A 13631-nucleotide genomic window follows, 5' to 3' on the forward strand; every position below is an offset into this window, starting at 1 on the left:
TTGTAATCATATTCAAATTTACATGTATTAAAATATTGTAAATTTGTAGATATATGACGATAATTTATGTACCACTGCACTACAAATGAAATTGTACTACGCTTTTTGTATTAACGGTGTACGTACACACAATGTAAACAAAACGGCCGCGGCGTATATGCACCATGCATATACATGGTCAATTACGTTGTTTTTATCCACTGTTCTATATTTTTTTTAAAAAAAATTGTTTTCATCATGCATATAGTTTCTTTCAATAAAATTTGTGATTATATGCATACAAATAAATGCATTATAAGACGAAAAAAAGACACATTATAAGAATAGAGATCGAAATTGATAAATGTTCTGGAAGCTGACTTTGAGCGAAGTCATAATAAGAGGAGTCGGGATCAGACTGCGGAATCCGGCAATTAGTGGGATAGTTTTGGAAGTATCTCCGACTTCCATATGTTACAAAATCTTCCTTATCTTCCGGCTTTTTCGTTCTTTTTTTGTTTGATGTCATATGTTTGAAGTTTCAGTGAACACACGATTGTGTTATGGCATCAATATTTTGGACTATAATATCTGCGAACCTATGTGTTGTATTGGTTGGTTAGCTTGCTTATAGTATAGACTCTTATGAACACTCGCTCTCTATCCAACCATACAAATTTTTTTTCACTTCATGGGGCTTACGGATTTTCAGGAAAAGGTTAAGTTGAGTTTGTTTTTGTGCGGAAAAAAGGTTTTAGACTTTGCTATTGAGACAAAATTGATGAAATAGCTGACTAAAGAGTTCAATATCATATTTTGTTTTGTTTGAAGACTGTTGTCGAATGCCTTGATTAACTCCAACGCCTATAGATAAATATAAAAAGGTTTTTTTTTCGTTTCCTGCAAAAAGCTATCAAAATTGCTATTTCATGTGTAAGTTTATCACCGATCTCCTAAAATGTAGATGTATCATACGAAACTAAAAAATAATATGCGATATAATTATAGGTCTTTTCTATAAAAGAAGTTACGATCATATATATTAACTTTACAAAATGATAAAAATGTAGGTTATTCTTACGAAGATTTTGTTATATAATCTCACAAATCGACGAAATTTTCAAATCTTATTTTACGAAGATATGGCTTTCATAAAAATGTAAAAAATAATGATGAGATGATCCAAAAACTAACATTTTCATCCATATTTTCTGGGACTTGTCAAACAAAACTCTACTACACAGTAACAAATGAATTACTAGTAATCTACCGATAGTGGCAAGAGTAATAATAGTTACCAACTAATAACAATAAATAAACTAAGAGCTCCTCGCATAAGAGATATCTTCAGTTGCATGGAGGAAAAGTTTACCACTTGGCCTTTCTGACTCTAATGTTAACGCATGTTTAGTAGCATCATTTTTCAATTAGGAGTCACGATAACTTCATAAACTATGTAAACATTAGCCAATCATGATGAACAATTAGCGTAATATATAATACCAGAGATTCCAGACCGAAAGGGCTAAACTATATCATTTCTGAATTGCCGCAATGCGATCAAATTAAGTTTTAATGTAAGCCATATCTGATGTTTCAAAATGGACAGCAAAATATCCGATTATAACAGAATTCTTACACAAAGAGTTTTCACACATTATAATCTCTCTACGCCTGGTTTCCCCGACCTCCCTCAGCCTGAGCAGCTCCTCCATCTGTAATACAATATCAAAGCAACATGATGGATCAGCAAAGTCTGTAAATTGCTTTGAGATAGGGATGATAAGATGAAGAAAATTACCTTCACCACCCTCAGATGGAGTCATTGGAGACTTCCTGTAACGCGTCTGTTGCTGCGTTGGCTGCAAAAGCGGGACAGGATCTTAGAAGTGGAAGCAAACCCACAGAGAATTCAGCTGAAACGTGGTTCAAGTTCAATTTACCTGTAACTTAGGACGAAGAGCTTCAAGGGGTCCCTTTGGCTTCGCAACACCTTGCTGTTTAAGACAATAATAAGCAAACCATGAGAACTGAGAGAGCTAATATATATGACAACCCAAAAGAGACCACACTTCCAATATATTACCTTTCCAAGAGCCCAATCAGCAGAGTCAAAGTATGCTCGCTCATGATCCTGATACAAAACCGCATCTCATAAATATCTACTAAAAACCCAAAATCTCCTTTATTAAACCAGATAATAACTCACCTTAGAGATGAGTGGTGGTTTCTTTGGCATGAGCCCTCCATACTTCTTCTTTACAACAGCCTCCTACACAATGCAATTAAAAAAAAAGAGTTCGATCATGGTATCATATTAATTATGGTTATCGAACATTATCTAGTGTGAGAACTAGATGAAAACCTCCTGCTGTGATGATGGCATTGACTTCTCCACTTCATTGGTGAGGTTTCCTTCCATTGATTGGTCTTTCACATCCCCTGCGCTAGACATTATGATGATGTCTCAACGCCACCAAAAACCAAAAGAAAATGCTGCACACACATATATAATACACAAACATTAGTCACACAAATCATGAACCAATAACAAAAGCGGATTCTCGAGGGTCATCAATGAAGAACAAAATATCAATTAAAGGAAGCCAATTAATAATTAATTGAACTTGATAAGAAAAAAAACAAAGATTTTGTTTGATCAAATGATATCATATGCTTCCTATTTGATACTATTCACACAATCCTGTGACACCAAACGACTTGTTCTGAAAATGTATACAGCTGAAGAACACAAACGAGCCTAACTATGAACAACCTATAAAACTCGAGGCACCCAAACAAAACACTAAAGAAAATGCTGCACACATATACATAATACACAAACATTAGTCACACAAGTCATGAACCAATAACAAAAGCGGATTTCTCGAGGGTTCATCAATGAAGAACAGATATCAATTAAAGGAAGCCAATTAATAATTAATTGAAGTTGATAAGAAAAACACAAGGATCTTGTTTGATCAAAAAATGATATGCTTCCTATTTGATACTATTCACACAATCCTGTGACACCAAACGACTTGTTCTGAAAAAAGTATACAGCTCAAGAACATGAACGAGCCTAACTATGAACAAAGAGCACTCGAGGCAGCCAAACAAAACCCTAATGAGTGTATACTCCATAACATAGACAAAGCCTCCAAAACGATCTCTATATACGTAAACAAAACACCATCCATATATGACAGGGAACATAAATGATTGATCAAATCAATTTCGAGATTGAGATCAAAATCAACCAAGGATCTATAAGTCAGATCTCCACAATGTATATAGACAAAGATTGTAAAAAAAAAAAACCCAGAATTCAACCTAAAACAAAGATCAGATCACAACAAAACCGACGGGCGAATCAGATAACCCAAATTCAAATCAAAGATATACACAATCAAAACCCTAGAGAGATAAAACAATCAGATTCATGCGTATATGAGATTGTAAAAATGACATAGCGATGGAGAGAATCAGGAAATCACAATCGATCGAAGATCATCATCATCATCATCATAAGGTTTATAAAAACGAGAACGCACCAGGAGGAAGAAGAAGAGGATTGAGATGGGGAGGGGCTCTCAGAGTTCGTCGTTGTTGTCAATGGAGAGATCTTGTTGTTGTTGTTGTTGGTGTGAATTGGAAAATATATAAAGGGAGAGAGATGTGTGGGAGACAGAGAATGATAGAGATATGATTTTGGGGTAAGAACGAGGAGGTTAAATTGGTAATTATCATTAATTAAAACGAAGGTTAAAAAAACACGTGTGATTTAGGATTCCTTTTTGACAAAATTTATTAAACCGTTGAATGTAATAATTAAAAGACGTTAAAAGCGTTTTTGGTTTTTTACTTTTTTTTTATACTGTAAGTCTGTAACAGTTATATTTCTCTGTTTTTTTCTTTCCTTTCACTTGTTGTTACTAGATGTTTATGAGTTTATCAACTGAGAAGATGATCCAAAGATTTCTGCTTTTTGGTCCTAGTTTACAATTGGAGTCTATGTTTTCAAATGCTTTCACTAATCAAATTTTCAAATTGTTTTGTTTTTCAAAAAAAAAATTTTTTGTAAGATTTTATTAACAATAAAAACTGTTGTTTCGTTAGATCAAACCATTGTTTTTTAATGGTTTGTTAAGATTTTTTAGCGGTTAAAACAACAGTAAAAACAGTTAAATTTGATATATAAAGTATTTGTTATTTGGTATGTCATTTTAGGTATTTGTAGTATTTCAAAATTTGCAAAATATTCTTCTTTATTTGGATGAGTTAAATGGTTAAAACCATTAAGCCAATAAATCAAAAATATCTATGTTTTCATTTTATTTTAGTAGTATTTATTTAATATGTCCATGTAGATGCTTCCATAACTTAAAATTTTTGTTTTTCTGATAATTTTAATCTCTAGCCATTTTTAACACATAAATGGTAAATATATGTTTTGTCAAACAGATAAATGGTGTGAATTGGTAAAGACTAACAAAAACAATAAATATATAAAAAAAGTACTACAATTTAATTCATTTCTGTTTAGTGACATGTGTGATTCATTAGTTGTTTTTTTTTTTGTTTTGTTGTTGTCAACGTGTGATTTTAAGTAACCAAACAAAAAGAAAAAAAGTAACCAAATCTTTTTTTTTTTTTAACAAAAGAGTAACCAAATCATGTTTACCTTTTGCTGTCTGGACAGTATTTTAAACGGTGTTAAAAGTTGTTCAGCTAGAAAATTTGACCCTAACGTTCTTATCTCGAAAAGCTTGATTTATGTCGAAGATAAGCTTGATATATACTTTTTTTTTTTTTTTTTACCATGACACGACATGGGCAAAATTTGTTAAAACAGGTTTATATATATATATATATATATATATCACAAATCATGAATTTACTTGACCGAATTAAAAAAACTAGGACCCGACAATAGGGATTTGCTTGATTAACATTACTAGTAGCACACTTTCATTATGTCATAAGGATAAATGCCTAGATTCAAACATTGTTTTAACAAAACCTCAAGTAATAAATTTAAAACAAAGCAGCAAAAGTATAAAAATAAAACTTGGACTACAAAGACCATGAAACAAGACAAGAGACCATGAAAATGTAGACGGCTGGAAGAGAATGAGGAGATAATGGAATCAACGGAGTCTTCTAGCTTCTCTCTCGGACTCGAGGAGAGTAAGGATATCTCCTTCCCTGACTGGTCCTTTCACGTTCCTCATGATGTAACGGTCTGAATCAGTAAACTTGACTCTAACCTGAGTCACCTGACCACGAGAACCGGTCCTACCCATGACCTTTACGACCACGGCGTGTTTGATCTGAGAATCCATTCTGCATTCACACAAAATGTCGCAATGTCAATACCTTTATACAAATCTCAGCTCAAATCAAAATTATGAAAGAACCAAATGATTATATTAACAAGGCCAAATAGTTGGATTACGACTTAAGAATACATAATTGTTACTGTTCTACAGATCAAATCACTAAATCAACACAAAAGTCACTAGAATCAATTCACAACACGAGGGATTTTAAAAAACTTATCAATAATCTATATTGTTCTTGTGTTCCACAGATCATTCTCAACTAAAAGCCTTATACTAGTACGATCGATCATCGTGCAGCGAGTTAATCTAAAAAATATATGTAGAACGAACAATAATATACAAACAACAGGGAGAAATCTAAGAAATTCAAAATCTAGAAAAATCACAGAGATGATAGCTTCTAGAAACATGTTCAGAGGACGATCCGGAAGATAGACGATATATTATCAGAGAGACGGAACAACGAACGAACCTGTAGACGGATGCGGCGGAAGCTAAGGTGAAATCGACTCTGCCAAAATAAACCCTAAAATGCTGAAAGACGAGTGAAGAATTTATTAGTAGTGGTTATATAGCATAAATGGGCCAAACCTAACGACCTAATGTGAACTCGATTGGGCTTTATAAAGCCCATATTTGTATCAGTCTACAATTTGTTTACCTTAATCCGTATTGGATCACTCAAATATTAAATCATTTCGAAGCTGTATTTTATTTATTTAAGTTACAATCTTCTCGTATGATTTTGTTCAATTTATTTTAGAAAGCCATGCACATGAATTATTTTAGTTCAATTAGTACAGATAGACTGTAATTTAATTATCAGTCCTACAAGTATTGGGATATAGCACCACAGCGAGTTGTGTAATGTCCTCACTCCTCATAGACGAAAGCCAGTAACGAACCGATTGATTCCAGCAAAATCGGGAACTATCTTCAAATCAGAGAAACAGTCTTTGAGATCATTGGTCATCATGTAATCAACGATCATCTTGCTTTGCTTCTCCCCATTGGTCTGCATCATCATAAACCAAAAGGATCAATCATTCATGGTGGACGTGATATATCATGACTACATATGCAAACACCATCAAATCAAGTGAACATATAAAGAAAATTGAGTAATTGACCAATCTCAAGTAGCAATCTTAATCTTCTTCCTATACTAACTTCGGCTGTTCTATCATCACAGAGAGAAGAAACATATGAAAGATAATGAAAAAGAAAGGGTAGGTACCTCGAAAACGAAAAAGCCACCGGGTTTAAGCATCCGAAAAGCCCCATGACAGAGATGAAAAAGACTATCAGTTCCATCGATACCACCATCCAATGCAAGTTTTGGTTCGTGTCTACCAACTTCAGCTTGTAGTCCTGGAATGTCATCACTTGGTATGTATGGTGGATTACTCACAAGCCCCACAAATTGTCCTTCTAAATCTCTCAAAGGCTCAAACCACGATCCTTTCCTCACCTCAACCATCCCCTGAATTATTCATATTATATCACAACGATGAGAAGACACCAAAGCCATATCTTTCAAGGGCTCAAAAACCAAAATGAAGAATGTTACAGGAAACTACCAAAAGCTTCAAATCCATTACAATTTTGATATTGAAAGATTCCAATTCCATGAACACAACTAACCTGAAGGTTGTATCTCTGCACATTGTGGCAAGCGACGGCGATCGCCACCGGACTAAGATCTGTAGCTATAACTCTCCCATGGCTTCCCAAGACTTTAGCAATACCGATCGCAATTGCACCGCTTCCTGTCCCAAGATCAGCCCAACAACCTTTCTTAAACCGTCCGTCTCTTGTTACAAGCTCCTCCACCAAATCAACGATCAGTTCCGTCTCCGGTCTCGGAATTAAAACACCTTCTTCGACGCACAACACCAAATCTCTCCAATGTTCGCATCCGACGACGTATTGAAACGGCCGACGGTTCTCGATCCTCTGTCTCCATAATTCGTAAAGCTCCTCCAACGAAACTCTCAATTTCACATTCTTCCCCCCGTCGTCCGCGATTATTTCACTTCTGTGAAGAATCACTAAAGGATCGTCTTCGATCGAGTCTTCGATAAGCCATTTTAGCTCACGGTGGAGTATAATAGAGTCAAGGCCATCTTCAGAATCAGTCGAAGATTCCGTGGCAAGATCTTTCGCCCAATCGTGCCATTTCCAAACTTCGGATAGACAAGTTGCGTGAGACGGCGTTCTAAGGAACAGTGGAGTCTTGGGAGTTACACTGAGGAGAGAATTAGACACCGCCACCGGTGTAATTCTAGCCTCGAATTGCGGTGGCTCTCTCGCCGGAGAAGATGAGCAAAAAGGTTTAGCGGCAGAGAGCAGAGGAGTAAACCGTAAGCTCGGTAAGATTCTTATCATTTTCAAGGTTCTTCGCCGCACCAGCAGACCAAATCGGTTTATAAATAATTTCCAGCTAAACCGGATAATCCGGTTTAACAAACATACTTTAATTCCGGTTTGGTTTCAGCCGGGTAATGGGAAACCGATTTGATCTAAAGGGGCTAAAAGCATAAATTAACAAAAGTTGTTTGTTTGCGGCGAGAGATCGGAGGAGGAACTTTGGAAGAAGGAGATGAGCTTGACGCTGCTTCAAGGCTACTCTTCTGCGGAAGAAGATGAAGCAGAAGAGAGAGCTATTGGGGATTACGAGAACTCCGATGAAGATGAGGGTAATAATGGTGTTCGGAGATATGAATCGTCGTCTGTGTTTGATTTCTCCGCTTCTGCCTCTTCCGCTAAAGACTCCGGTCTTCCTTCAGCTAACGACATTTTCTCTCAGGTCATCATTCTCTTTGATCTTTCTTATTACCCCCTATAATTTCATCGTTTCCTAGATTAAGTTAGGTTTTGGATTTGAGAGCATAAGGAGAGATCTTGTGATAGTGAAAACCTTGTTAGGGTTCGTTGGAGTTGGAATTTGGAAGTCTAGTATATCAACTTATTGGTTAATTGAAAATTTTGCAGATTTCGGGGCCACCGGAGTTTCTGAACAACCGCACAGAAGCGGATGCAGAAGCTTCAGCTAGAGATGCAGAGCATGCAAAGCGTATTAGTCGCAAAAAGAAGAAAGTTAAACCAAAAGGTAACAACAACTTGCTTTTGCATCTTTGTCTCACATTGCTTCACAAGATATGTTGGTGGTAACTAGAATATGTAGATATGAAACTTGGATGTAGCTCTAGAAGAATGTTTTGGCAGGTTAAGCATAAACAATGTGAGATAAGAAACCAGGCAGTTTTGTTTGTAAGCTCTATCTAATCCGGTTTCGCAGTTCTGTTTATGGAACTGTTGTATGCTCTCTATCTAAGCACTGATGGTTTTGGAGTATTGGCCTGTTAGGTGTTGTCATGGAAGCAAAACCTCAACTAGTAGGAATTCATGAGAGAGTAAGAAACGATATCGATGCACCACCATCTTCAGTGAGTGGTGGAAAGCGGATATCTACTGCAACCATTCCTAACGCAGAAGAATCTGCAGATCTCTTGAGGTATGGATAACCCTTGGTGGTCTCTTCTTCATTCTTTGTTTAAGTTTAAATTTGCTAAAGTGTTTCAGCTTAATTAGAATTTCTATTGATGTGTTCAGGATGTGTCTGCAATGCGGTGTACCAAAAACATATACAAGCGCAAGAGGAATGGTATGCCCGATTTGTGGTGACCGGCCAGTATCAGACGTAGACGCGAAGAAGAAAGGATCTACGATCAAAGATAAAGAGAAGAGCAAAAGAATGAGAGGACAATCCTCTCATGCTTCTTGGAAAAGTGAAACCGAGATGCAGCTTAGGCAAACTTTTGATTAGAATGTTTCAAAACTTGTCTTTCTCCTGTTACGACATTGTACCATCCAAATTCTGTAACGTTGCTTGTGACACAAAGTTTTAATCTTATGTACACAATTAATGTCATTGGCATCCAGGTAATACAAGGATAGCGTCAAAAGTTGGAACCCTAAATTTATTAGTAATTTATATCATGAAAAGCAGCAAAATTGGTAACACAGCAGAATATTTCATGGCATTACAAAAAAAACTAACATCTTTATCTACAGAATTGCCGTCTCTATTTCTTCCCCTACTTGACAATTTGAACATATTACAAAGGCAAAGTACATATCTCAAAGACCCGGTTTGAACCGAATCCCAACACTTAATACAACTGTGTTACATCCATGATTCTAATGAAAGAAGCAGTCAGGATTTTGGTAACTAGCCCGAGCAATTTCGCTTAGCCAAAATCGAGATTAATGTTGACAATCATATCTCGAATGCTTCAGCAGTGAAAGAGCCAGTTTTTTGTGTCGACATCATTAGTTGCTGTCATTTGTTACAACTTCTGCTTCTGGTCTAAGTTCTGGAGTTTCCTCTTGTTTCTCTATCCTCAGGCTCGGACTACTATTGGGCTGAGGAATCTGTGGAGATTGTGATGGCGAAAATGAGATACTGTGAAACACAGTTTGCAAGTTAAAATGGCTGTGTGAGATTTAAGGGTTTGTTTAATTTACCATTGGATGAGATTTATATGTGAGAACATCGTTATCTGATGAAAGGGATGAGTCTGAGGGCCTGTGAAACAGTAAATGAGCTATGGATCGGTCTATCGGGTTTGTATCAGTTTCGATATCAATGAATCCCGCATACCTGGATGAGACCAAATAGAGAGATCAAAGATTAGAATCTACAAGAAATGAAGGATGAGTTCAAGTACCCAAGCGCAAGTTTCTAAAGAAGAGCGTTATTAAATCTGTCCAAGACTTAAGTCTAACCCTATATAAAGTTAGACGTTAAGATTCTTTCTTAGCAACAGGACATAAGGATGCAGGGTGGTGCTTACTTGTCTGTTTCACCAGTCACGAGATGCGACCCTGCGCCTGTGTCCTGTCTGTTTCCACCATTATGTCTCTGCTCCGCACTTTTTGCCAATCGGTATAAGCTGTCTCTTATGCAAAGCTTTGTCCTAACATCCAACTGGAGCAAGCAGGTGTACATCAACCAAGTAAAAAGAAAAATGTAAGATAAATACACTTTGATAACAATCACAAAGGACCAGCAAAGTTTTACCGATCACATACAGAACTCGCAGTAAATATTTTCCTTATATCATCTATTATCTATTGACAAGTTGTACCTGTTCTATAACTCTCTGAAGCTGGCGAAAACTTATTGCTTCCAGTGAAATATCATCTACAACAGAGCTAACACAAGAACTTCCCTGCATGTTAGATGTTTCCGATTCAGCTGCAGTTTTTTTGTGGTCGTTCTTAAGCCCAATCTTCTGGATAGGAGCAGCATCAGGAAACACCATGGGGTTTTTCTTACTACTCTTCCTGGTACTAGCAGCAAAAGAAGGAGGCATATCTTGCCCGGGCTGCAGGTTAACTCTCGTTTCGAATCCCCTCCTACACCGATCATCAACAGTTTGACCTTGTAAGCTCTCGCCAGATTGTGCCTGATTTGATGTGTATGACTCATTTGAAGCAGAGGAAGTGTTGGCGTTTTTCTCGGATTTGATACCCGATTTACTTTCACATGCTGATACTTGATCGGAAGGCTGCTCACAGTTGACATGTGAGAATGGAACTCCTCGCTGTTGGAATTCGGAGGGAGGGTAATACTGGTTTGTGTCCATTATTTCCCTGGAAATACCACTATTCTGTAAAGTAGAACTGTTCTCGGAAAACCCATGCAAATGATTAAGATGATCAATCTGTTTCTTCTCAAAATTTGCCTGTAAAACAAAAAGTGGAACATATGAAATTGCAGGAACTATATCAAGACTTCAACATTGACAAATATTTATCTAAGAGAATATCCACTAGCCGTAAAAGAAACCATAAACCATGATGGACGGAAACCTGTAAAAATCAACATATTCATATCTAAAGGACTAACTGAGCCTGAGGATAATAAAGCAATGTACGCCAAAGATGCAGCAAGTAGCAAAGAAAAAGTCATCATAGAGGAAACATCACATCTAATTAGTGGTGGCATGTGAAGGCGTAAAGATTCTGGAAAAAAAATTTGACTAACCTCTACATCTAGCATCGATATATCCATCTTTTGCGAACTCGTATCAGATAAATTTTCTGATGATTTTCCTTGAGCTGAATTGCCCGCAACAGTATATACATACTCATCTTCCAAAGTATGGTTGGACTCACTATTGTTCAAAAAGTCTTCAACCTGCAACATAGAGGTTCTTTGACTTTCCAACATTTTGTCTGGTTTTAAATCATCTGTCATCGCACCTTCTGTCTCCTCATTTGGCTGAGCAGAAGAAAACCAGCCCAAGTCATCTTCATTATTAAGACTATTCAAGCCGAAAGTTGAATCACAACTCCTGCAGGGTCCAAGATTTAAGTGTAAGCTAATGACAATGATAACATGTTTCTCCTATAAGCGATGATCCCCCAATGTGTGACTCTAAATGAGAATATCTTTAAGTTTTACCTAAGCATGTTGTCGACATCCTCAAAATTTCCTATGTCATCCCAGCCATAGAAAAGATCATTGCTTTCTTTGTCTCCATTGTCGAAAAAATTGAGATTATTTTCAGCATTTGGAATGTTGTTGAGGGAATAATTATACGCTACATCATGTGTTGTAGCGGAATTGTCACACAACATAGGATCTGCAGTGGAGAAGTTTTCAACCACATCTGCGCTGCCACCAGTGAAACCATGATCTGAAATGTTCGCATTCTCCAATGTCATATCCTGAACATCTTTGCCTGACACCGTAGAGGCACCACTGTTTTTATTAGCCCATGAATTTCTTCCTAACATATCGTCCTCTCTCTTGATAAAAGTATTACTCTTTAAACGGTTTGTTCCGCTACCCATATCTTCATTTCTTCGTTTCTTTCTGCTACTTACTAGAACTGAAAACTGACCTCCATCCCCATACACCGAGTCTGGCACTATACCATCATCATTCCCATGCAATTCATTCGGACTATAACCATCATCATCTAGCTAAAAAAAAAAAAAGAAAAAAACTTCAGCTACCAAATTAACATTAGCAAGTTGAAGAAAAAAAAGCTAGGGGGAAGCATTCAAACCAACTATATAATATAAGATAGAAACCCAAAAACTAATACACATCCAAGTGATAGCGATAACAAGAAGTAAAATATGAGATGGCAGAATTGTCCTTCAGCATTTTGAAAAGATCTTGAACCCACAAACAGTGAGAAATTCACAACAGTAATTTCCACAGGAACATACAAAGAAGAGCAAACAACAAAAGTCTCATAGAGGTCACTGGTCATATCACTGTGACTCAACTCACCTCATCAACGTAAAAGCCCGACATTCCTCCCAACTTCAAGACTCTTTAATGACCACTAAAACCATGGACATTATCCCGAAACTACTAGTAACAGCTTCTGGATAAGAAACATAAGATATTAAACAGCTGGAAGAAAGTTCCAATAACAGAGACACTGAACCCTAAAAAGTTAAAACTGAAAACTGAAAAACTTAAATCTTTCTTATCCAGGATCAAAACCCATTAAAATCCTAAAGAAATGGTAATCCAAAACCCCTTAAATCTAAAAGGCTTACTCAACCAGAGACCGATCCTCACTTCTACTAAGATTCATCCATTTCTGTGTTCGTAATATCTAACAAAATCGAGTTAACCTATCATCATTACAACTAAAACCCCACTAAATGAGACTAAAACAAGGAACAATCAAATCTGAGAAATCCTCAGCTCAGCTTCCTACTCAAACCAGGAATTTCAAAATCAAATTCAATCGAAAATAGATTCCACACCAAACCAAACGTATGAAATGAACCCTAAAAGTCTCAAACAAATAAGCAGCTCACCTGTGAGAACAGATTCTTCCACTAGCAAGCAAACTCCCAAAAAAAAACTTCACCGATACAAAATAATTTTACCAACACAGAGTAGATCCCAAGCGATTGTAACGAAGCTAGATCGAAAAAAAAACTTCAAGAAACTTTTGTGATTAGGACTTTCTAGAGATGTTCGGCAGATGAAGAAGATGAAGGCTTCCTAATTTTTATTTTTTTTTTATTTTAAAAAACTTTTTAAATTATTTGTTTGTATTTTTCGGCAGAATCAAAAGACAAGTGACCATGATACCGACACGTGTCAACGCAATCAAAAGGTTTAACGAGCTGGTGTGTTTTTAAATATCAGAACTTGTGGACGAGAGAGCAGCGTGAGATCCTATCAGTTCCAGTCTTATTATTGGTACACGTCATTAAGTACGTTCTCGAAACTGGACACGCCTCCTCATCTTATTGGCTTCC

The 13631-nt window shown here is 36.6% G+C and overlaps 5 protein-coding genes across 9 annotated transcripts; 1 reads left to right on the forward strand and 4 right to left on the reverse strand.

Moving 5' to 3' along the window:
* Positions 1-1488: 1488 nt before the first annotated feature.
* Positions 1489-3703, reverse strand: LOC104742148 (uncharacterized). Of its 2 annotated transcripts, XM_010463125.3 has the most exons (7): positions 3534-3703; positions 2345-2475; positions 2189-2251; positions 2066-2113; positions 1923-1976; positions 1781-1841; positions 1489-1694 (listed from the first exon to the last, which is right to left on the reverse strand). In XM_010463125.3, the coding sequence occupies exons 2-7, from the start codon at positions 2432-2434 to the stop codon at positions 1648-1650; spliced, it is 363 nt and encodes a 120-aa protein (XP_010461427.1). In that variant the 5' UTR covers positions 2435-2475; positions 3534-3703; the 3' UTR covers positions 1489-1647. The 2 variants fall into 2 exon arrangements, with proteins under 2 accessions (XP_010461427.1, XP_087348532.1); XM_087492406.1 differs by having other exon boundaries at positions 1923-2113; positions 3534-3686.
* Positions 3704-4918: 1215 nt separating this feature from the next.
* On the reverse strand, positions 4919-5922 carry LOC104742158 (small ribosomal subunit protein eS28z/eS28y). The gene is made up of 2 exons (XM_019238524.2): positions 5797-5922; positions 4919-5325 (listed from the first exon to the last, which is right to left on the reverse strand). The coding sequence occupies exon 2, from the start codon at positions 5322-5324 to the stop codon at positions 5130-5132; it is 195 nt and encodes a 64-aa protein (XP_019094069.1). The 5' UTR covers position 5325; positions 5797-5922; the 3' UTR covers positions 4919-5129.
* Positions 5923-6012: 90 nt separating this feature from the next.
* Positions 6013-7740, reverse strand: LOC104742166 (uncharacterized). Its single transcript, XM_010463140.3, has 3 exons — positions 6969-7740; positions 6562-6807; positions 6013-6339 (listed from the first exon to the last, which is right to left on the reverse strand). The coding sequence occupies exons 1-3, from the start codon at positions 7710-7712 to the stop codon at positions 6205-6207; spliced, it is 1125 nt and encodes a 374-aa protein (XP_010461442.1). The 5' UTR covers positions 7713-7740; the 3' UTR covers positions 6013-6204.
* Positions 7741-7828: 88 nt separating this feature from the next.
* Positions 7829-9258, forward strand: LOC104742175 (uncharacterized). The gene is made up of 4 exons (XM_010463146.3): positions 7829-8133; positions 8319-8436; positions 8694-8841; positions 8940-9258. The coding sequence occupies exons 1-4, from the start codon at positions 7927-7929 to the stop codon at positions 9151-9153; spliced, it is 687 nt and encodes a 228-aa protein (XP_010461448.2). The 5' UTR covers positions 7829-7926; the 3' UTR covers positions 9154-9258.
* Positions 9259-9341: 83 nt separating this feature from the next.
* On the reverse strand, positions 9342-13537 carry LOC104742186 (protein LNK1). Of its 4 annotated transcripts, none has more exons than XM_087474044.1 (8): positions 13182-13481; positions 12640-12736; positions 11800-12323; positions 11380-11689; positions 10478-11077; positions 10184-10317; positions 9855-9990; positions 9342-9761 (listed from the first exon to the last, which is right to left on the reverse strand). In XM_087474044.1, the coding sequence occupies exons 2-8, from the start codon at positions 12661-12663 to the stop codon at positions 9660-9662; spliced, it is 1830 nt and encodes a 609-aa protein (XP_087330170.1). In that variant the 5' UTR covers positions 12664-12736; positions 13182-13481; the 3' UTR covers positions 9342-9659. The 4 variants fall into 4 exon arrangements, with proteins under 4 accessions (XP_087330170.1, XP_087330176.1, XP_087330172.1 ...); XM_087474050.1 differs by having other exon boundaries at positions 11800-12319; positions 13182-13417; XM_087474046.1 differs by lacking the exon at positions 12640-12736 and having other exon boundaries at positions 13182-13537.
* Between the last annotated feature and the right edge of the window lie 94 nt (positions 13538-13631).

Source organism: Camelina sativa, chromosome 2 (genome assembly GCF_030686135.1).
Source record: "Camelina sativa cultivar CO46 ecotype springtype chromosome 2, ASM3068613v1".
NCBI classification, from domain to species: Eukaryota; Viridiplantae; Streptophyta; class Magnoliopsida; order Brassicales; family Brassicaceae; genus Camelina; species Camelina sativa.